Below are 21,489 nucleotides of genomic sequence, written 5' to 3' on the forward strand. Positions count from 1 at the left end.
GGAAAAATGCTATAAACCAAAGGTTGCTTTGGAGCAAACCTCGCTCCTACAAACTCTGGAGGGATAAACCAACCGATAGAAAGTGATTTTGACGGTGCGCAGTTCACAGGCTCAGCTACCTTCTTAGGTCTTTCCCATCACGGCCATCCCCCACAGTACAGCACCCTGTGTGAACAGGCACCCTTGAAATTGCAGCCAAGTGCTTTCTTGTGGACAGTGCAAATGTCTCACAAAAAGTGCAAAAGGGGGAAGCTGCCCAGAGAGAAGTGAAGATCTCTCAGACATCAGGGTTTTTTTGAGTCAGACGCTGCTCAGCTGTTGCATTGCAGATGTCTTAGCTAAAAACAAGCTTTCGTCAAAATCAAAGACTCTTTATGAGTATAGGCGGCAAGAACCTCCCACATTAAGAGGGCTTTCTTCTTCAAAAGGACTCTCCTTAGACTTCCCTACAATAGATTTCTTAAGGCTTGCCTGCACTGCAAAGCTGATTCAGAGCCAGCATCGTGTGGATCTGAAACATCCCAACTGTTAGGGATGAGTTCACTGTCTGGTTGTTTTCACTTCTGGAGTACAAGTGGCTTCCTCCGAAGTGACCTAGTGGAGGAGCTGGCTGTGGAGGGAAGTTTTGTTCAGTCAGGAGTACAGTGGAGCACTTCTGCTGTACTGACTGCTGATGTGGGTACTTGTTTTCTGTGTTGAAGGCAAAACAGGTGATCCCACACTTGAGTGTTCACATACAGAAGGAATTTGATGGTGCTACTCTGCCCTGAACCCACACCCTGTGGCACGGCTCATTAGCCTCCCCATGTGAACAAAGGACCTGATTAAGATAATTTGAAGTCAGGTGCCCTTAGTCCAAAACCTGGATGGTCCACACAGTGAGATAATCAGGAATAGCTGTTCCAAAACAACTGTGTAAACAAATCCTTGGTAAAAATCCCACTGTGCCACTTTTAAGCTTGTCCATCGCTTCAGAGTCAGTTGAATCCTTCCCTGAATTTGACCACATTCACCTCAAATGGCCTCGATCGGCATCAGTCAAAGCACATTTTTTCCCATATTCCAACATGGGGCTTCGGTCACTGTGGAAGGTGACAAAGTTTGCTTTAAATGCATGTGATATTTTACAGTCATCGGGAGACAAAGTTCTATGTGTTAAAGAGCTTATGGTCTAATCTTTGGGCATCCTCTGGTAGGTGTAACACCATTGTAACAGTGCAGAGAAATGAACCCCAGTGCGGGGAGGAGTCTGACCAAAAAGCAGAAGAGCCTGCATCAGCCAGGAACACTGCCAAAAGCAGTGTGCGTCCATCCCACCCGTCCCTTTGCAAACAGGAGGGGATCAACCAGCTGCCCAGAGGGTGGAAATACCTGACAAACCTCCATCTCTTTTGCCTTTTGGATCTTCATGCCTGGTTGCTTTCTTAAAGCCTTTGACCCCCATCATGGCCTTTAATCTAAAAATCATCTTCCTGTTTCTTTGGTTGCTTCAGTGTGAAGGTAAAAAAATGTTTTTTAATTCCTTTTGTTTACTCTCACGTTTGTTCGTATTAGAGCATTTCCAGCTGCTATCTTTTGCTAATTTCCAGAGATCCCCTCTAGGAATTTGCACGCTGCTGCTATTTCTGTCTTTTAAACATTTCAAAGATGAGAGAGAGAATCCTCAAGAAAGGAGGAACATGGGAGAAGGGTTAGATAACCTAAATAAAATGGTTTGGCTTTTTCCCTGGCATGTTCTTCTCAAGCTAATGGCTCCTGGGATACTGTAAGAAGATGGATCTCTCCTCTGGTTTGTTACAGCAGTGCTTAGCCATGTCTTGTATAGAAACTATATTCATGTGTGTTCTGCTGGTTAGAGATGAGGAGAAGGATGATGAATGATGAATGATTTTAGAAAATAAGGCCCTGAAGAGACCGCTGGGTTATCACTCCCACAGTGTCTGTAGGATTTTCTGTTACCCTCTTTCCACAATGTTGTATCTAGTGTACACAGGACTGTGCGCTCACAATAAATGAGCATGTCCCTTAGGACTCTACTGTATCTTGGTTGCTTTTACAGCTAAGAATCTTTTTCCAGTGACATTACCTAAGCCTTTCCTTACTAAGCTCAGGCTATTGTCCCTAGCTATGTCATCTGTAGAGGATTTTACTTAACAGAAGTTACTTCCCAACAGTCCTTTCTGGACAGTGGCTGTGCCCGCCCTTCATTATTGCCCCCCACAACACTTCCTCAATGCTCAGCATTCAGCAGCGCTAAGTCTGAGTTGCCTTTTCTGATGCTGAGTCCTGCTGTGCAGAGGTGATGCTGCTGTTGTGATGCAGCGTTAGTGCACGATGACAGGAAAGCAAGCCTGGCTGTGCTCTGGGACAGCTTTAATGCCTTGTTATGAGCCTGTTCATAGATGCAGAACCCCAGGGATTCTCATCAAAAGCATGAATGGAAAAGCCTGCCCATCCCCTACTTTTGCTCTCTACATTTTTTTCCCCCCCTTCTATTTTCATGTCTCTGAAAGAATCCTTCATTTTGTAAGACTTGTGTGTAAGTTTCCAGTTCCCTTTTTTAAAGACAACAATGGTTCGCACAGGCCTCCTCTCAAGTTGCTTTATATGTGGTGTTATGTCAGCTGCCAAACAAATAGATTCAGAGAGTGCCTGATATTATATCCAGATTTGGCTGAAAAGCCAAAGAGGTCCTGTACCGCAGGCTCCTTACTAGCTCACTCTTAGCAGTTTTTATTTTTTACTGAACAAAACAGGGAGCGAACTATGGTGTGTTCCCCATCTGTGCTTATTCATCGTCTCTTGTAACTCCCGACATCATTGTCTACTGAATTGCAGTGATAGATCACTTTCAACAGCCCCGTCTGTGTAAGGAGGAAGCACATGAAGGGCATGATCTCCCATCTTTCTGCCTAAGATACTGTCACATATAGATACTTAAGATCCGCAGCTTCTGCAGATAGTTCCCATATCTAGCATCAAGTCCTGTACTTTGCTGCCCATTTACAGCAGCAAAAGTTTGGAGTGATTAAGCTGTGTCTTATTGTTCATGGCCATGGTGCTGGCCCCTGTACAGAATATGCAATTTCCTTCCTCACTCATGCTTCAGAAATACACAGTCCCGCTGATAACACCTGCTTGCTTACAGCACCTTCACAGGCACAGATTCATCACACGGTCACACATAGATGCCCAAGCAGAGGTTGCAACTCGGGAGTTTCAGGAGATGTCCAGCTAGTGTTTGTCTTGGAAACTTGCTTTCTATTCATCCACTGTAAATAGAGTCTCACACCACTGCAAAATCAGTTCACTTCCTGCTTCATTTCCTGTCTTTCTGCGTGCTGGCGTTGTACAGAGGGCTCACAAGGGAAAAGGGGAAGCCTGTGAATGCAACAGGCTAGCGCAAATCACACAGCAATTACCTAAGAGATGTGGCAGATCACACAGGGCACATGCTCTGAATCACTCAGTTTCTGACAAGGGCCAACAGTGTGTGCTACGGGTGTGCTTACTGACATATGGTTATTTTCACTGTGTGATTCTGTCTTTGGGGCAGCAGTCCTCTCCTGACTTAAAGCGCTATTAGGTGACTGCTAACAATTATTACCCTTACAGGGGGAAATGTTGATGTACAGCAGAAACCTCCAATCCAGGTTGCGCTGCTCAAGGAAGGAGTATCCATCCCCTGTAAAGTCATCTTCCCTTACATGCCGAAATACACTAAATTTTCAATCTTCTATTACTGGATTAATTCACTGGGCCAGAGAACACCCATCTACAGTAGGTCAGAAAACGTAGACATCCCTTCTGGAAGTGAGAATAAGACTGCTACCGTATCTTACGACCACAGTATCATACCACTTGAAAACACCTCTTATACTGGCACATACTACTGCGAGGTCAAATGGAATGACATCCAGAAAATGGGAAAGGGAGTGTTTGTCCTTGCTAGAGGTAAGTGAACAACCAGAAAGGCTGGGCAGGTGGCTAAAAATCTGCTGGATCTGGCTATGAAAGGATGATCTTTGCTCTTCTTTTCCTCTACCCAAACACGCCATGGAGTCAGGTGGGAATAATACTTTATGCCTAATACTTAATGCCATCAGAGTTGAATGCACTTTACACAGCTGACCTGTGCTACTGTTCCCAATGCACAGATGGGGACATGAAGATGCAGTAATTTTTATCTGCCCTGCTGCAGCCTCCTGGGAACAACAGGCTTAAAGTCAGGGTGTAACCCGGGAGCCTGGGCACTGCGTCAGAGGGTGCTTTTAGGTGTCAGTGTTCGGGAGACAGTGCCATTTGGCCATTAGCAGTGTGACAGAGACTGATGAACACAAGGTCAGTGGTTAGGGTGCTTGTTGTAATCAGACACAGAGGTTAGGCCCTCACCATTAGGGGCTCCTGAACAGGTTAGGGCTCACGGTAATCCCTCCCCCTTTTCCATGTGGTACAAGGGCTCGGCTGTTCCATTAATGTGCAGACTGGAAAGCAAGGGAGAGCTTCATGCCAAGATAAGAGGAATGTTATAGAAAAGTGATAAGGACTTGCATGCAGCTGACTGGCTGGATTTGCATTACTGAATACTGGATATGAAAAACTTCTTAGAAAGTGTAAATGCAAAGAGCTGTGATGAAGTAGCTTTGCTGCACTGGTCAGAGGATGCCTACAGTACCCACCCTGCTAGTTTGTGTGGCCTGTGTACTTTCACAGAATCACAGAATCATCTAGGTTGGAAAGGACCTTGAAGATCATCTAGTCCAACCATTAACCTAGCACTGACAGACCCCAACTACACCATATCCCTCAGTGCTATGTCAACCCACCTCCTGAACACCTCCAGGGATGGGGACTCCACCACCTCCCTGGGCAGCCCATTCCAATGCCTAACAACCCCTTCTGTAAAGAAATACTTCGTAATATCCAGTCTAAACCTTCCCTGGTGCAACTTGAGGCCATTCCCTCTTGTCCTATCGCTTGTTACTTGGTTAAAGAGACTCATCCCCAGCTCTCTGCAACCTCCTTTCAGGTAGCTGTAGAGGGCGGTGAGGTCTCCCCTCAGCCTCCTCTTCTCCAGACTAAACAACCCCAGTTCCCTCAGCCGCTCCTCGTATGACATGTGCTCCAGACCCTGCACCAGCTTCGTTGCCCTTCTCTGGACACGCTCGAGTAATTCAATGTCCTTTTTGTACTGAACACAGTAGTCGAGGTGTGGTCTCACCAGTGCCGAGTACAGGGGTAAGATCACTTCCCTGTCCCTGCTGGCCATGCTATTTCTGATACAAGCCAGGATGCCATTGGCTGCCTTGGCCACCTGGGCACACTGCTGGCTCATGTTCAGCCGGCTGTCAATCAACACCCCCAGGTCCCTCTCTGACTGGCAGCTCTCCAGCCACTCCTCCCCAAGCCTGTAGCGCTGCTGGGGGTTGTTGTGACCCAAGTGCAGCACCCGGCATTTGGCCTTATTGAAACTCCTCCAGTTGGCCTTAGCCCATTGCTCCAGCCTGTCCAGGTCTCTCTGCAGAGCCTCCCTACCCTCGAGCAGATCTTTCTGCCCCTACCACTAAAGACCTTTGCCAGCCTCTACCTACCACTTTTCTTGGCTCTCATAGTTATGTCACCTCTCTCTAACCTACATGAAGTGTAGCTGCTTATATCATGTCTCTTTTGCATGATTCTTCAGCTGCACCCTGCTCTCTATTCAGTCAGACTAAGTTTTGAAGGGGGTGTGCCTCTGTGCCACTGTATTCTGCACAGCTTCTGTATTTCATTCTCTCAAGGCTCTTTCCAGGGTTAAAAATGCAGCAGGATTGTAACTTCCGTTCACACTGTGAATTTTCTTTCTTACAGGTACAGGGTACATGGAGACCTCTTATGGGTGGGAAATCCTTATTACCCTTACCACTCTTCTTGCTGCATTGAGCATCACTGCAACAGCTCTGCTTCTGTGGAAAAGAAAGGCAAGTTAAAACCAAATAAAAAGCAATGCCTGACATGACCTATTCTAGGAATTTATTTCATTTGCTTCTAACTTGGCTGGATTGGAAGTCCCCATGCTGAAATTTTCCATGCTGGTTGTCTGCCTCAGGTTTATTTTCTTTTTTTAAGTTCAGTCTTTCTGAGAAAAAAAGATTACAAGAAAGACAAAACAAGTCATTGATTTGTCCATTAAAGAAATTCTGGTAATCATTTTGACTCCGGCATGCTCTGCTTTAGAGCAAGGATCTGACACAGGGCAAGATGTCACACTAGCAGTGTGCTGGCCCTGAGAATAGTCAAGGAGATGTAACCTTGTGATGGGTTTTTGGAAAACTGCAGTTTGTGCATGCTCAGTTGTGGCTCTTGTCAATTTAGCAGATCAGTTGCCTAAAGGAGCCCCCGTGAGGCTTCCTTCCCACACAATGCCAGTCAGATGGGTAATGTGCTGTGCACCCAAGCAAATCTGTTGCGGCCCCGGTGGCAGGAGGAGGGCAGGGCTTTCCTTGTTTCTAATCCTCTTTCAAGATGGGGGTTACTCCGATTCAAGGGCACAACCCGATTGCAATGAGGCTGTGCAACTGTATTCCTGAGCCATGACTCAGGCACCATAGAAGAAAACAATCTGCAGTTTGGAGGGGATGGGGACCAGAACCTTGGGCATATGTTTGGCAGAGAAAACGTTAAGAGACAAAGTGAGAGGGGAAGGTCAGGACAAGGATCCTAAGGAAGCCTGTGTGGAAGTCCCAACTAACTGGGAAAAAAGAGAGAGACAAGGATCTGAGGAGCAACCTACTTTAGCTGACTCTGCTTTGAGCAGAGGGGGATTGGACTAGACAATCTCCAGAGGCGTCTTCCAACAGCAGTGATTCTGTAAGGCTGGAAGAAGGAGCCTCGAGATGGAAACTGGAACTGGAATACAGAGCAAGGAAGCACTGGGGCTTGGAGGAGGGCGTTAAGACTGGTCTGACAGGGCCCCTTGGGTAAGCAGACTAGTGGCACAGGTTGGGACCAGGTGGGTGAGGAATTGGAAGCTGGGATGAGTACCTGAGGGCAAGGGGGAAACCAGGAGTAGGAAAGAAAGTATGTAGAGGGCAGGAGAAGATGAGCCAAAAGTAGGGCTGAAAGATCTGGATGAGACAGGGGCCCCGTGGAAAAAAACTCTGGAGTCGTGATACTGGAATCCCTGTTGTTTGGGGAAAATCTACTGCTCCTACTACTGCTACCCTCAAGCATTCAGACAGTATCCTCTGCATTCTTCCAGAGATCTCAAGGCTGGCTTAAAAAAATCTGATGTCTTTTAGAATGGAATTTGGGGATTGTTGTTTTCTAGGTAGAGCATGCCCCATATTTACTCTTTCAAGCTGCTTTTTGCCACCACGACAGCAGACTCTCTGTGTGCATTTTTATGTGGAGGCTGTGCTGCTGGTACAGTCCTATGACTTCAAGGAGCATCAGGCTTCAGCACACACAGTCGGAGATCATGAGGTTGAAAACAGAATGGCAGCAGTTGGCAGACCTGCTAATCTCGTGAGATTTACCTTGCAGGCAGTCTGATGGAGAAGGGAGTGTAAGTGGCAGTGTGACTAGGCTGGAGACAGGCCCCCATCTCTTCTTGCCTAGACAGCGTCTCCATGGGGATGAAGAGAGAGGCACTGTCAGGACTTGCCGATTGGCATCCTGAGGTTTTGAGGTGGGCCAGCAAGTCTCAGACCTATGGGCTCTCCTTGGGGCCCAAAGAGATTGTGCAATCATTACATTTGCCCTCCTGCAGAACACAGCCCATATTTCTCACCACAGCTTGCTCAGACCTGCTGGTTTAAAAATGTTTATCTTTAAGAGAAGCTATTTAGCATCCTCCTTAGTTACTAATGGACTGGAAAGCAGTTCATCGTTTTCATGTGATGTGAATATAATCATCCCACTTCTTTCCGAATTAGAAGAGATACTTAGCAAAGCCTTCTGCCTTTTCTGCCTCCTCTCTTGCTTGCTGAGCAGGACTAACCCTTATCTGTGCATGAATGGAATGTGTTCAAGGAGAACTCATCTGATGCAAGAAACATTTCTGAGGAAGAGACCTTCTTCCTTCATGCTGGACTTGCATGTCAGTGTATCACTGACTATATGTCATCATTAATGGTTGTCTGGTGCTCTTCTCTAGACTCTACATATTAGCAAAAACTTCCCGGCCAAATCCTGACAAAAGTCACTACATTTTGCCTCTCTGAAATTCCCCTGCACACTTTGAACAGGGCCCTGCTTTATTCCCTGTCCTACAGCATTGTTGTGTGCTGTTAAATACTTACACCCTCCATCCAGCTAAGTTTCAGTTGTGGAAGTGATTTCTATGTATGCACAGAGCCCAGTTCTCCTTTCCACTGCTCTAGTGTAAGTCATCAGACTCCCCCATTTTACCCTGCAGTGAGGAAAGGGACCAGCCCACGTTGTGCGGATAGTGACAGCACTCTTTGATGTGGAAGCACTTGGGGGGTGTGCAAGCAGCTGGCTTTCACATGACATTGGTGTTCACTTCATCTTTGGTGTTTTCTCCAAATGTGTCATTTGGTGTCTTGTCCTGAGCAGGTGTTGTGTCCTGGAAGGAACCAGGTAAATATCCTGAGACAGAAGGTGGAAACGCAGCCCCCTTCAGCCAGCCCACCACCCCCACCACCACCTCCTGTCTATGACGTGAGTACTAGAATCGCCCTCCATCCCTTCTGTCTGCATCATGGTACAACTCTGCCTTTCCCTGCCCTGCCATGGTAGAGACAATGCCAGTATCATGATGTGAAACATAAGCACTACCTGCATACCAGCCTGGTACTGGTGATCTTGCTCCTGTGCTCTGCCCTGCTTAGCTCCTCTCAGGACTGTGCATGTTGTGTGTTTCCATCCTGGTCCCACTTGTGGCCTCCCCAGTGCCAAAGCCTTGCACCATGCCCTGCTGGGCAGCACCCTTTCCTCTGCCAGCAGTGTGGCAGCACAGAGCAGCAAGTGTGGGGCCAAAGAGGGTTCGTGGTGGTAGAGGTAGAAGGGTCTCCAGAATTCAGGAAGGAAGAGGGCATCACAGCCCCAGTTTGTACAGTAGTGTCTCAAGAACATGCCCTTTCCAGATGGAGAATGATGGCTCAGAAAAGGGGCAGAGAAAGTGCTCCCCCCAACAACTCCAGCTGTTTAGAGCTCCTGCTGTGACACCTTCACCAGTGTCAGTGTCACAGACCACTGCAGTCCTGAGCAGGCTCACTAGCTCTCAAGGGGAAAAGGGCAGGAAGAAAGTGAAGGGAGTCTGTTTTTTTGAGCATTTTCCTTTTCGTTGCATAGGGTCTCCTTTTCCATTCACCAAACTGGGGAATGCTGACTGCTTCCACTCCTTGAGCCCAGTAGCTGCAGCGTTGTAGTTAATAGGATTGGAGTGGCTCTCCTGAAATGTCAGGCCCAGACCTCAGCTACCTCAAGTAACCATGACCCCTAATCCCATTTACAACCCATCCAGCTCCATTTAAAATGGATTCCTTTTGCTCCTTTTACTCCCATGGGAGGGCTGCTCCACTAAGAAGAGAAGGCAGTTTTTTTTTCCCCGTGATCTGTGGGACAAACAAGGAGGAATAAAATGAGAGTTGGTAGAGAAGGATGTTGCCTGATTATTAGGAAACCTTTCTGACTGCGAGGTCTGTCAGGGCTGGAAAAATCTCTCTAAGGAAAACCTGTAAACTCCGCTGCATCAATCATTTAAACTAAACAAAATGAAGCTCTGGAGAATGTACTACAGAGAGGAGCAAAGCTCTGCCAAGGAGGCAGGAGACCTGATAGGGGCAGATATGAGCAACAGAATGGGCCTGCCCCTTCTCATTCTCATTTTGCAGGTAGGGGGACACCATTTTGTGGTCCTTTAATTTTTGGAGTAGAGGTTTAAAATAAAGCACTATGTATTGTATGTGATATGTTTATTCTGGGCAAAAAGCAATGCTTTGAGTAGAGGAGGCTGCAGGTTATAAACCTTTTCATTTGTATCAAGTAATTTCTTTTTAATTCGGGCTTATAAAAATCCGAACGGGTAGTTTCCTGCTGAAGTGGATGATTTCTGCAAGGAGACAAAAAAAAAATCAAATCCATTTCTTGCTCAGTCGGCCTCGTCATGCATCCTTAGCTCCATCTTAATTACATGTTTCATCATGTTGTTCTGTTCAGGAGGCCCCACTAAGGCTAATGTAGCAAGCCAGCAGAGCCAGCCTTAGGCACAGGCAGTCCCAGGAGCTGGCTGGGCCCCTGTGCTTTCAGGAGCCCTATGGACCTGGCCCAGCTGGCCTTCCCCTGAAGCCCGTTAACCACATACCAGCTGTGTGGGGCTCTTAGCCAGCCCGGTGTGCAGGGCAGGTGGCTCAGCCCTCTTTGGCAGAGCTGCAAGCAGCCTCTGACCATCTCCAGTGTGCTGGGGAGGATGAGCCCGCCTACTGGAGCTTGCTTTATCGTGGAGCAGCTGCTGTGGGGTGACATCGTTCAGGCATGAAGCAGCAACTCCCGCCACAGACATGGCACATGGCGAGAGCAGGCCTGCAAGGTGTAATGGGGGAGAGAGGGCAAGGGCCCTGGGATGGAGACCCTGTTTTGGATGGGCCCTCAGGACAGGTGAGGGGAGTGGAAAGTCAACAAACTTTATTTCCTTTGAAAGATGACTCTGGTGCCCTGCTGCTAAATTTTGTTGGGACTCTGCATGCCTCTGCAAACTGTGTTTGAAATTAGGTGTGTTGTGAAAACCCGTTGGTGTTAAATCGGGTGTTGAACACAGTGCTTAATTCATGGGGAGGGCAGAAATCCGTGGTCAGCATTGGGATAAGCTAAGGGAAGAACAAGTGAGAAGTAACTCCTAGTGATGAGATAAAGAAGGAGGTCAGAGATTAGGGGACAGGACAGGAGACCAGCATGTGCCAGATGTGCTATCTGTTGGGGAAAGCAAGAGGTCAGAGTCAGGAAGAACATCAGATCAGGGAACCGCAGTGTCCTTACAGGCCTGGAGCTGGGAGCAGAAGCAACAGGAGGCAGCACTGGACATCAAAGTAAGAGCTTGGAACTGGCTGGTGCAGCTCATTAAATGCTCTGTGTTACTCTACACTGCAGCAAGGCTCATCCCTGGCGTGGGAAGGGTCCTAGCACATCTTCTGCAAAGCCATCCTGTGGAACTTTCCTAGGAGCAAATGCCTTTCCCACTGGCTCTTCCAGGGGCAACTGTTTACCTCGTGAGGGTGGGTGTTGCATACAGCAGGTATGGTGTGAAAAACAGCAGCTATCAAAAAGCCCTGGTAATAAGCGGGCAGCTGGGCACCCACTTTGTTCCCACTACACTGCCAGGTGTTCCTTGACCTCTTTATCCTCCTGCAGCCCCAGAGCAGCTCTACCTCACTGCACTGCCCAGACCCACACCTGTATTTTCCTCTGCTTTCCAGCTTAGCTGCCTGGTTAACGAGCAGCTTGGAAATAACAATCTGAGGGACTTGCTTCATTCACTTTACACTTCAAAAAAGCTTTTTTGAGTGGCAAAGAGAACTCCCGTGGCGCAGGCAGGTTCCAGAGCACAGGAGCTTTTCCCAGTGTGAGGGAGAGAAGGAGGCTGCTCAGGGACAGGAAGGCGTCTGCCAGCGGGAAGGAGAGAGGCCTGTGTGCCTCTACTGTGACAGTAGCAGGTGGTCAGTGACCAAGTAAAAGTAATTAATTTGCAAATGGCAGTTGGAGACACCAGCTTTCCAACTCGCCAGCAAAGGACCAGCATTGTCAACAGCCTCCATGGGAAGAGGGCTTATGGAGGGAGGGTATCTTTTTTGGAGGTTAAACATTTCTTGCTTGCGAGTGGCTTCAGACTAGAGCAGTGAAAGAGGCTGCCTGTCCTGCCCAAGAGGACATGGAGCCAGGCTGCTGGGAGCACAGCATGTGGGACGAAGTCCTCACTGCCAGCATCACAAAGAGAATTGAAAATGAGCATGGGGAAATGGGATTTTCTGTGTGCGCATGTGCACATGCAAATAGTTGGGAATGTCTGTGTAGGCAAGCGGGTTGTTGGAAGTGGGAAGCAGACAGGTGAAATAATTTGACTGTTCCCGGAGGAGGAGTGGGAATGGGAGAGCCGTGTGGTGCTCCGTTCACTGTGGCCCCCTCCTGTCTGAGTGCCTGCTTGTTCCAAGCCCTGCTCCCAAATGCTACTCCTCTATCATCTGGTCCTTCAAACCACCATCCTGCTGGCCATGATTCCGAAAGATGCTGAGCATTTGCAACTCTGATGAAATGGTGAGGGTTCAGGTGACTGGCAGCCCCAGAATCAAGCCTCCATGTTTTGCTCGTCCTACTCGCTGTGTTGCGGGGCGCCTCACTCCCTTTGCAGTCTTTCCACTAATACCATCTGCCCCTCTTGCGGCCGGAGCTCCTCCCATCTTCCTGTTGCCAGAGAAACAGCCACCTTGGCAACCTGCTGTCATCCTTGAAACACACATGGAAAAGTCCTCCTGATTGTTATGTTTGATCCTTCAGGCAGATCTGGAACATCACTCAAAATGACATGCATCTCCTTTGACACAGTTACCTGGGGGACCAGTGGGTGCATACACATGTAGGGCATGTGTGTGTTTTTCTGCGTAGCTGTGTAGAACCACAGAAATATTTGAGGGCCTGGGAGTGTATTGATTTTTTATATTATTCTTTGCTCACTCTAAGAAGAAAGGAGAGTTCTGGCTTGGAAAAAATCCCAGAAAATAAATAGAAATCATGCCCGATGTAGGGTTTCCCATTTTTAACACCCCCTATGCTTCAGGACCTCAGTCTCACCTCTCTTCTCACCCTTGTGTACCCAGAATAACCATGAGCGAGAGCTTGTGGGTGTCAGGCACCTGAACAGTCTTGGGCAATGCAGAGCACTGCTAGTTACCTGTGGTCCCCATGGTGCACAATATCCTTTCATGTGGCAGAGGGGGTCTTTATTCTGCATTCTGGGACAATTTGGAGTGGAAGAAGACAGGGGTATTGGCATTGTCCTCCACTGCCTTACACAGGGTAAGTAACATCAAAGCCTGTCTCTGTGAGCCTGAAAAAGGAAGATGATGCAGCTGCACTGTAAAGATTTCAGGGGAAAAGGATTTTCTTTTTGCCCAAGTTTAGGTCAGGATCTTCAAAGTTTTGAAGATGGCAGGGGTTCCTAAAAAATGTCAGTTGGCAATTAGTTGTCTTAAGCCTAAGTAATTTATTTGACCCCTGCTCTCTCTTTCTTCCCTGTCCAGTGCCTGGATTTGCAGCAAGTTGAAGTCTATTCTATCCTGGAGAACAACACAAACAACCCGTCATGCAGAAAGAGTTCTCCAGGGAAGGTAAGGGCTGGGGCCCTGTTCTTGGAGGGTTCCCTTATGCACTGGGCACATGGGGAAAGAAAACCCACAGAGTCGCCATGGCCCTAGCAGGCAGTAAGTGTGTCTTCGGTCCCACAGAAAGGGAAAAACAGGACGTGGCATCCACTCGCCAGCTGGGCTGCACATGTAGCCTATCTTCCCTCTTCCGGCAGAACCCTTTCTCCTGCAGCTCTGCCAGTTCTGACAGTCCCAGTTTCATACAGATGCTTTGCTGTATGACACACGCTGAAAGGCATTGAGGGGTTTGGCGCCGCTGCTCCCTCTGAACGGGACGGATGTTCATGGAGAGTTGGCCAGATGCTGGTCCCCACCATTGCCCTTTCCAGATTATTTAGGCAGCTGGGAAATCCTCTGGGGTAGAGGAATCTGTGCGCTGGGGGCAGACCCTGGACGCAGCTTTGCTCTCACCAGCATTATGCACCTGAGAGCCATTTCATGGTAGCAGAAGCTAAGATGGTCTGAACAAACCCTGGGCTGATACAGTCTCTGTCAGCTCTGGGGCTCAGGAAAAGGCAGTGTGGGTACATTTTGGGCTCATATCTTGCTGGGCTGGGAGTTACGAGTTAGAGACAAGGAATTAAATCCACTCATAGTGAAAGTAGCTGGAACTCAGAATATGCAGGTGCAGATCAGTTGTGGGGGTCACATGAAGCAGACCAGAGGCCCACACAGCCCTCTGTCCTGCTTTTGGCAGGCACCAGCTGTTTCATAGGGACATAACTTGCATCAGGCACCCCAGGGAACACTTCCTTCCTGTCCTCAGAACTTTGTTGTTCTTTTCCCCTCCAGACCTCTTATCTGCTTAAAAAATATATCCACTCTTCTAAACTGGAAAATGTTCCTGAAAAATGTCTCCTGCTTCCTCCCACTGATCTGTTGGGGAGAGTTCCCCAGGTTGTCTATGCAGTGTGGAGCATGGCACCAGCTTCAGTTGGCACCATCCCTCTGTTTCATGAAGGACAGTATTTTCCAGTGTCTGAGGCATTTTCACAACTCACACCTTTTAGGAAAAGGTGGTCTAAAATCAGATAGCCTCCTCTGTGTCAGAGCTACTTGCCATGTGGTCTGGTCCCAAGGCTGCTGGCCTCCTGCAGCTACTTTTGTGGCACCACAGTAGTTGGTGGTAGAAAAGGCAGTGGCAGGTATCTGATTATTGAGGGGAAGGATGGGTTGGTTTATATAGGCTGTCTTATACCTCAATGCATCGTATGCACTGGAAAAGACAGCATCCCTGGTTTTCTGTTCTTGCTGCATTTTGAATTAGTTGGATAGTGAGGGCAGTAGGTCCTGATCCCTCTTCCCTGTCCTATTTATTCTTCTGTATATACCTTTATCAGTTGTCCCCTTTGAAATGGTTCAGTCTGGATGATGAGATGCAGTATGTGTGGGTTTTTTTCCTACCATGGAGCTGTCTGGGCTGTGCTGAATCGCTTGTGTGTGGCCCACACCACTCAACTGCTGCTTTGGGGGACAGCAGGTCTGTAAAACAGAGCAGGAGCAAAGCAATAAAGCAAGAGCAAAGGAGCATCTCTGTGTGAGTGGGTCTGGCACTGGTAGTCTTGGACAGGGTGGGTAAAGGATGAAGCAGACATGGGAGAAACAAAGGAGAAAAAAGTAAAGGGAGGGGATGGGATGAGCTCTCACACCAAGCAGATAGTTCTTGTCAGAAGGGAGGTGTGAGTGGCAGCGCCCCATGATCTCTGCACAGGAGAATTTGACTGTGCTTTCCACTGCTGTTGCAAGCACCTTGATCAGCTTTCCTCTCAGCCGTGCTGGGCTGTGTCTGCCTGGGACACTCTTCCTCCAGCTGGTTGTGCCAGAATGTAACAGGGTGTTTTCCCTAAGATCGAGACTTGTGGGCCAGTGGGTTTGGCCTGTGAGCGGGAGCTCGGATCGCTGAACGATGACTGACTCTGCTGTGGAGAGTCCAGGCCAGCCCTTGCTGCGGGATGCTGTGCATAGAGGGGGGATGGGAAGCAGGGCAGAGAGCCCCTGAAACAAGAGCTTTTGCATGCTGTCGCACCGGACTGTCAGCCAGCATGGGTAGCAAGGGGTTAATCCTGCATGCTTTGGAGGTGCCTGCACTCAGCACTTTTGTAAAATGTTTGCCTTTGGTGGTGGCAACAGAGAAAATGTTAGTGTAGGTAGGGCTTCATTCACCCGGTGGCATTTCAGCTACTTGCTGTGTAACCTTGCTTACAGCAGGCCTGTGCCACACAGCACTTAAAATATCAGTCTGTCAGCGCCTTGTCTACACAAGGAACGGTCGTGTGGAATAGACTCAACTGTTGAAGAAACAGGATTGAGGAGGTCAGGGAATTCCTCCTTCACAGAATCCAAAGTGATTTATTTTTTTACCAAGTCCAATTTTCCCTCCCCTCCCTGTCTGACAGCTTTTTGGGGGAAGAGTGACAAGTAAAGGAGGCATCTTTATCCCTTGGGCTGGATTAGTCACGTTCGTCTCTGGCAGAGTAACATTTCTCACCGAGTGGCTTCCATTTCAGCGGATCACTTATAGCCATTTCTAACAGAACAAACGTCAGTGGCTGCTTATTAAGAATTAATTCATCATATTTTGAATAATTTTTCTCCATTTCTTTTTTCTCCTTTTCATCATTCTGCAGACACCTAAGAAGCAAGCAACTCTAGAAGAGTCCTCCGATACATTGTATGAGAATATCTAACAGGGAAAATATGACCCTATGTGGACCAGACATCTTTCTGTACAGCAGAACTACTCTCTTATATCCCCAGTTCTCTGCAGAGATCCACAGAGACTTCAGGGCACAACCGTGAGGGACTTGTGAACGCCTGGCTCCTTCTAAACTGCCCTTCATTAACAACAGAATGCATCTGTTCAAATCCCACCGTGGCTCAGTCTGCATTGATGCAGCAAAGCTATTTTGCTGCAAAGCTGTTTGATGTGAAAGAAAAGCTGCTTTTGTCAAGCACTCACACATATCTTAGCAATGGTGCAGATGGGATCTGTGCAGGTTTCTCTCACCTGGCCTGGCTGAAATACGTAAATCTCGATCCTCTGTAAATGATAGGACAATCCAGAGACCTCCCTGCTTCCTGGTTTGATTTTCCAATCCTGACCTGCAGCAGTCCATCTGATCCTGTGCCTACGGCTTTCCTGACATGGCCATCAGGCCTTCATGCATAGTTTAACTGAGATCCAGGCATCCACCTGCCCATTTTTCGTTTCTCAGGAACCCCACAGTGAAACATGCTTTCTCATAATCTGCTAATCCCATCAAGTAGTCACAGATGCCTGCTGTGACCATACTCAGTCGACTCAAATCAGTGCCTCCGAGTAAATGCTTTCCTTTCAGCAATATCAGCAGTATATGGTGAGGACTGGATGCACAGACAGAGATAAAGATGGAGAAAAGGAAAACAGAAAATATCCCTGCCTGGCAACATGTCTCAGTGGCAGTGCCCTTTCCAGAACAAGGAAGAGGAACAAGGAGGTGGGAACCCGAGGAAACTCCCTTGCTGGGGCTGCGTAAACCAAGCAGGTCCAGGGCCAGGTTCCAGCCCAGAGAATTTCAAGCCGAGCTCCCTGATTTCCTGTTCTTCTTGACAATGAGCATTGTTATTGCTTGGGATTTGGAGCCTCTGTGGGGGCAGGCATGGTACCTCTGCCACACCAAAACCAATAGGTTTGCCTTTGTTTCAGCCAGCCAGTATTTCCCAACAAGGGTATAAGGCTCCCTTACCCCCACCTTCATACATTATTTGGCCAGGTAAACCAGTTCTGAAACTTAGAACGACTGGAGGGAGGAGGGAGGCCCTAGAGGTGAATTTTCTATCCAAGCTCTTCTCTCTCCTGTCAGCTGGAACTTGCCTACCATTTGTGCTGATGCATATTCTAGTTCTGATAGGGAAGAGGTTACAATAAATATCCATATAACATGATCAAACCAGTGGATCAAAAAGCTGAGGCTGTTTTATCTCAGATTAAAAAACAACAACAAAATAACAACCAGACAAAACCAACCCAAAATAAGAATATGCAGCATAACTTGAGAGGAATCATAGAAACCTCTTTAAAGAAGAAGATCAAATTAAAATTGAGCTCCAGGGTCATAGGACCCTCTCTAGTTGAAGATAATGTTGCTATGCATCAGAGATAGAGGCTATGGAAAATGTCTCCGGGGCCTCCAGCCTTCCTATACTATGTTTAAAGAGATAATCCGCTTATTGCTTTGCTCTTTTTATTAGAAGAGATTTCAAACATGCAATTTGGACTTTCTTTAACCACAGGAAAATGCTTTTTCTCTTCCCAGTGTTGAGGAATTCATTTCAGAAAGAGCAATGAACAGACAGCATGGCTTATTAGACCCATTTTCCATTTGTTAAGTGATTATGACAATTATAAATAAATATTTTTGAAGTCTACAATTTTAGTGTTTACTAATATGACCAGAAAACATTTGTGTTCACAGAGGAATTTGTAGAGGATTGTATAGGTATAACAATTCCTTTCCTTAACAAATTTGAAGAAACGATGAGATGAATTATAAACATGTTGCAGTAAGGCAATAAAATATTCAGCAGAAGCTGGTGGATTAGATGAAAAGTGAAAACTTTCAAAATAATGCTGCTTAGTTTTTGTGGTTTGCTTTTTAAATTTTATAAATGCTAAAAATACTGGGAGCTACTGGAAATTTCCTGGCAAGGATCTCACTTTGCAGTGAATTTATTTGTCTTGTCTTTCTGTTACCTATTTAAATAGTGCTTGAACAATTCTATATATTAAGTAACTGAAGCTGTTTAAAATGAAACATGAGAGGAAGAATGGTATTTGGAATAGAAAAGGCTATTCTAGAACAATCAGTGCTAAATTACTGGAAGAATCACACCAGGTTCTGATCAGTTAAGTGAAAAAGTAAAAATTTCCAAGAAATGCTGGCAAGTCTGGGAATTTGGGCTGTGTGCCAAAGCTTGCCAAAGTCAGGGGGAGCGGCTGTGTCGATTTCAGTGGGTTTTGGATTGGCCCTGCAAGGGTAAAAGGCTGCTACACAAGAAAAAGGAAGTTTTGAAGCTACGTAGACAGAAGCTAATATAATTTCATTAGCATCATGCACTGTGGGCTGCCACAGTAGCATCACTGTGTGAGAGGGGAAGGTATAAAGCAGAAGATTGTGAGAACAGGGATGTTTTTAAATGGTACAGAGTTTTCCAATGAGGTATGAGGAAATACCTTCAGGCACGAGTAGGAGAGACTAGGAAATATAATTTATATAATATTGGTATAGCTACTTTGTAGCAGATATTTGTCCAGGAAAAAGGCAGTCATTTGGTCTTTTTGTCTTACCTGGCTCTGTGGCCCATGAGAATAGATGCAAGGAAAGGAGTTCATTTTTAAGTGTTGAGCCACTGAAAAAAAAAAAGTGGAAATTATGGATCAGCTCCCCCAGCTCCACTAAGGTGAGAGGTGATGACTGGCTTGTTGTGTTCACTCTACACATTTTGCTTTAAAATGAATGTTGAGAATGGATTCCTCTTAAAAAGTGTATCCCTAAGGGCCTCAGGTCCACTTGCTTCCCCCAGCACGGTGCTGTTATGCACAGAGCATGCTCTTAAGTTATGGTGGTATACTCTTTGATTCCCGCGTGTTGAATTATCCCTTTGTATCGACAGGATTTCAGGGAAGTGGAGACCCATTATCAAAGTAAGCAGTGGTGCGAGGTGGAAATGTGCTGCCTGCCTTCTTCTAAAGTAGTTGTCGTGTTAGCACTAGGATCCTTTGCCCTCTCCACCAGGTGTGAGCCTTTGGTCCTGAGACATGAAGTCTCTCACTGTGATCATACTCGGTGTGTTGTCTTAGCTGGTATTGTTACAAAGGCTGTTGGTGACACTGAAGTCATCTAGTCCTTTTAAAACAACTCCTTCACAATGCTTCACAGCAAATTCTAATTTGAGAAGGCAAAAACCAGGGTGCACCTCCGTGGTTTGTTGGTCTGTTGGTTTCATCCTTTTCTGCAGAGGACAAGCTCTTGCATGGGTACTGTTCTACTGCATGAAACACACCAACTATATTTTGCCTTTATCTGTACATAAGAAAGGCCTTGCTGTGGTGGATAATGACAATGAAATATACGTCCAAAGTGTAGTCCAAGGTGCTCTCCTTCATCACTTCTGTCTTTTACTCCTCTTCTTTTTTCCTTCTCAGGGGTGTTACTACTGTAAATCGTCTCTAAATATCCAGCTAGGGTTGGTTCTTTATCAAGGGAGGTGCTTGACTGAACAGCACCCAAGTGAAATGGTTATTACTGCTCTGGTTTGCACCGCAGTCCCACTCAGCAGTGCCCTAAGGGTGTGCGAGTCTGGGCCAAGGGCAGGGGTCTCTTCCTCCTGCTGGGCTGTCTCTTGGAAAGACCTGGTGTTTTTTTCAGCCCTTGGCCATGCAACACTGTGACCCTGTGAGACGGGGATTTAGGGAAGGCAGTGAGTGAAGCCACCAGATGGTGCCCTAGGTCCTCTCTGCTCCCTTTCCCTGTCCCCCGGCTGCCCACGTCCCCCTGCCAGCTCCCCTGGTAGCCCCCAAACCACAGACCGCAGGGACCGAGCACCTTCAGCCATGCAGAACATCCCCAGCTATGACTATCTTCTCCCCCTGGGGTTGGTGCCTCTGGCACCCCTCACAGCTCTGAGTCATGGCCCAGGTGCCACCAACACCTGTGAAGAGATGGGGACAGGGCAGGATTCCCTTCTTTGCATCCGTGAAGTCTGGAGAAATAGCTTCATCGGATACCAGCGTCTTGGCACAGAGCTGCCCAGGTGAGGGACAGGAAGGCGACTGCTGACACCTTCATTGGGTCAGACTGGCACCTGAAATGCAAAATTGGTCAGATGTTGGGGGCTGCTTGGAGCTGCCGCCACTTTCTTTCACCGTTTGGAAACAGCATCTTATCTTGGGTTTGGGAAAATTTACTGTCTGTCCATGGTGAAAAACTCCTTTGCAGCATATGCTGCTCCTCTTTGCTGTGTCAGGAAGCTGATGAAGGCTCAGATACAGCTCTTTCTGTGTTTTGGGATTCTGCGGTGGTCAAGATTTCCCATGCACAGTGAAGTATCATTAAGACTTTATAAATAAAAAAGAAGGTCAGAGAGCACCAGTGACTACCTGAGCTCCAAGATAAGAGGAGAATGCGAACCTTCAGTGTCTTCTCATGCTTATATCTGGGGCAAGCCAGTCTCCACTTACTGTCAGAGATAAAATATTTTTCTTTGTTAATGATACAATAGAAATGCATGTTACTATTAGTAACTAGTATGTTACTAGGTACTTCACTATTAATAACCAGGCCTTTAAGCTGCCAAATTGTGTTACGAGCTGTGGACCTGCAAGGTTCACAGCACCAGTGCTGCAACGACACAGCCACCTGGGGACAAAGAGTGATGGTGCTTTGACAATGCCAGGCAGGTTCCCATGAGAAGTGACACAGGAGGGCAAGTTGTCAGCTCCTGAGGCAAGGACTGTTTAGGCAGGAGGGAAGGGCTCCCATTCCAGGAGGGAGTCTTTCTCCTCACCAGCTGATGAACCTCTCCTGGAGCTTCTCTTTTCCTTCAGCTCTTTGAAATATGTGGGTTGTGTTGTATCACTCTGGGCCACATGAAGATTTGGATATACAGCTGGTAGGGCCAGGCAGGTCAGCCACCCTGCTTTAAGGAGTCAGAATGTAATTATCCAAATTGGAACAGGGTGAACATGGAAAAGCTAACATATGGGCTTCTTCAAAATGTTATGTCTTTTAATAACCAGTCAGGGCCTCTGGTTTCTATCCCATCTGAAAGATTTGTCTGCCTACAATTTTATGCAATGATATCCGAGCACTTCCAGGGGTAATAATTGTACCCAAAATACCTGTACCACAGTGAGCTTCCCTCCCCTGTGAGGGAATTAGCCCTGTAATGCCGCTAACAGTGCTTTTGGCACTGACACGTGCCATTAAAATCAAAGATTTCAGAAGTCCCTGCAAGGCTCAGTATGACGTTTCAGCTTCATACGTGGCAAAAATGGAGACTCAGGAGGTTAATGAAGACTCAGGAGGTTAAATAACTTTTTCAAATTTGCAGAGGGTCAGAGGTGAAGTCAGGAACAGAATTCAGTTTCCTA

At 47.2% G+C, this 21,489-nt stretch overlaps 1 protein-coding gene across 1 annotated transcript; it reads left to right on the forward strand.

Moving 5' to 3' along the window:
- The first annotated feature begins 1,340 nt into the window (after window positions 1-1,340).
- NFAM1 (NFAT activating protein with ITAM motif 1) lies at window positions 1,341-17,768 on the forward strand. The gene is made up of 6 exons (XM_074869440.1): window positions 1,341-1,500; window positions 3,616-3,954; window positions 5,851-5,960; window positions 8,560-8,664; window positions 13,236-13,322; window positions 15,986-17,768. The coding sequence occupies exons 1-6, from the start codon at window positions 1,446-1,448 to the stop codon at window positions 16,043-16,045; spliced, it is 756 nt and encodes a 251-aa protein (XP_074725541.1). The 5' UTR covers window positions 1,341-1,445; the 3' UTR covers window positions 16,046-17,768.
- The last annotated feature ends 3,721 nt before the right edge of the window (window positions 17,769-21,489 follow it).

Source organism: Strix uralensis, chromosome 5 (genome assembly GCF_047716275.1).
Source record: "Strix uralensis isolate ZFMK-TIS-50842 chromosome 5, bStrUra1, whole genome shotgun sequence".
Classification (NCBI taxonomy): domain Eukaryota; kingdom Metazoa; phylum Chordata; class Aves; order Strigiformes; family Strigidae; genus Strix; species Strix uralensis.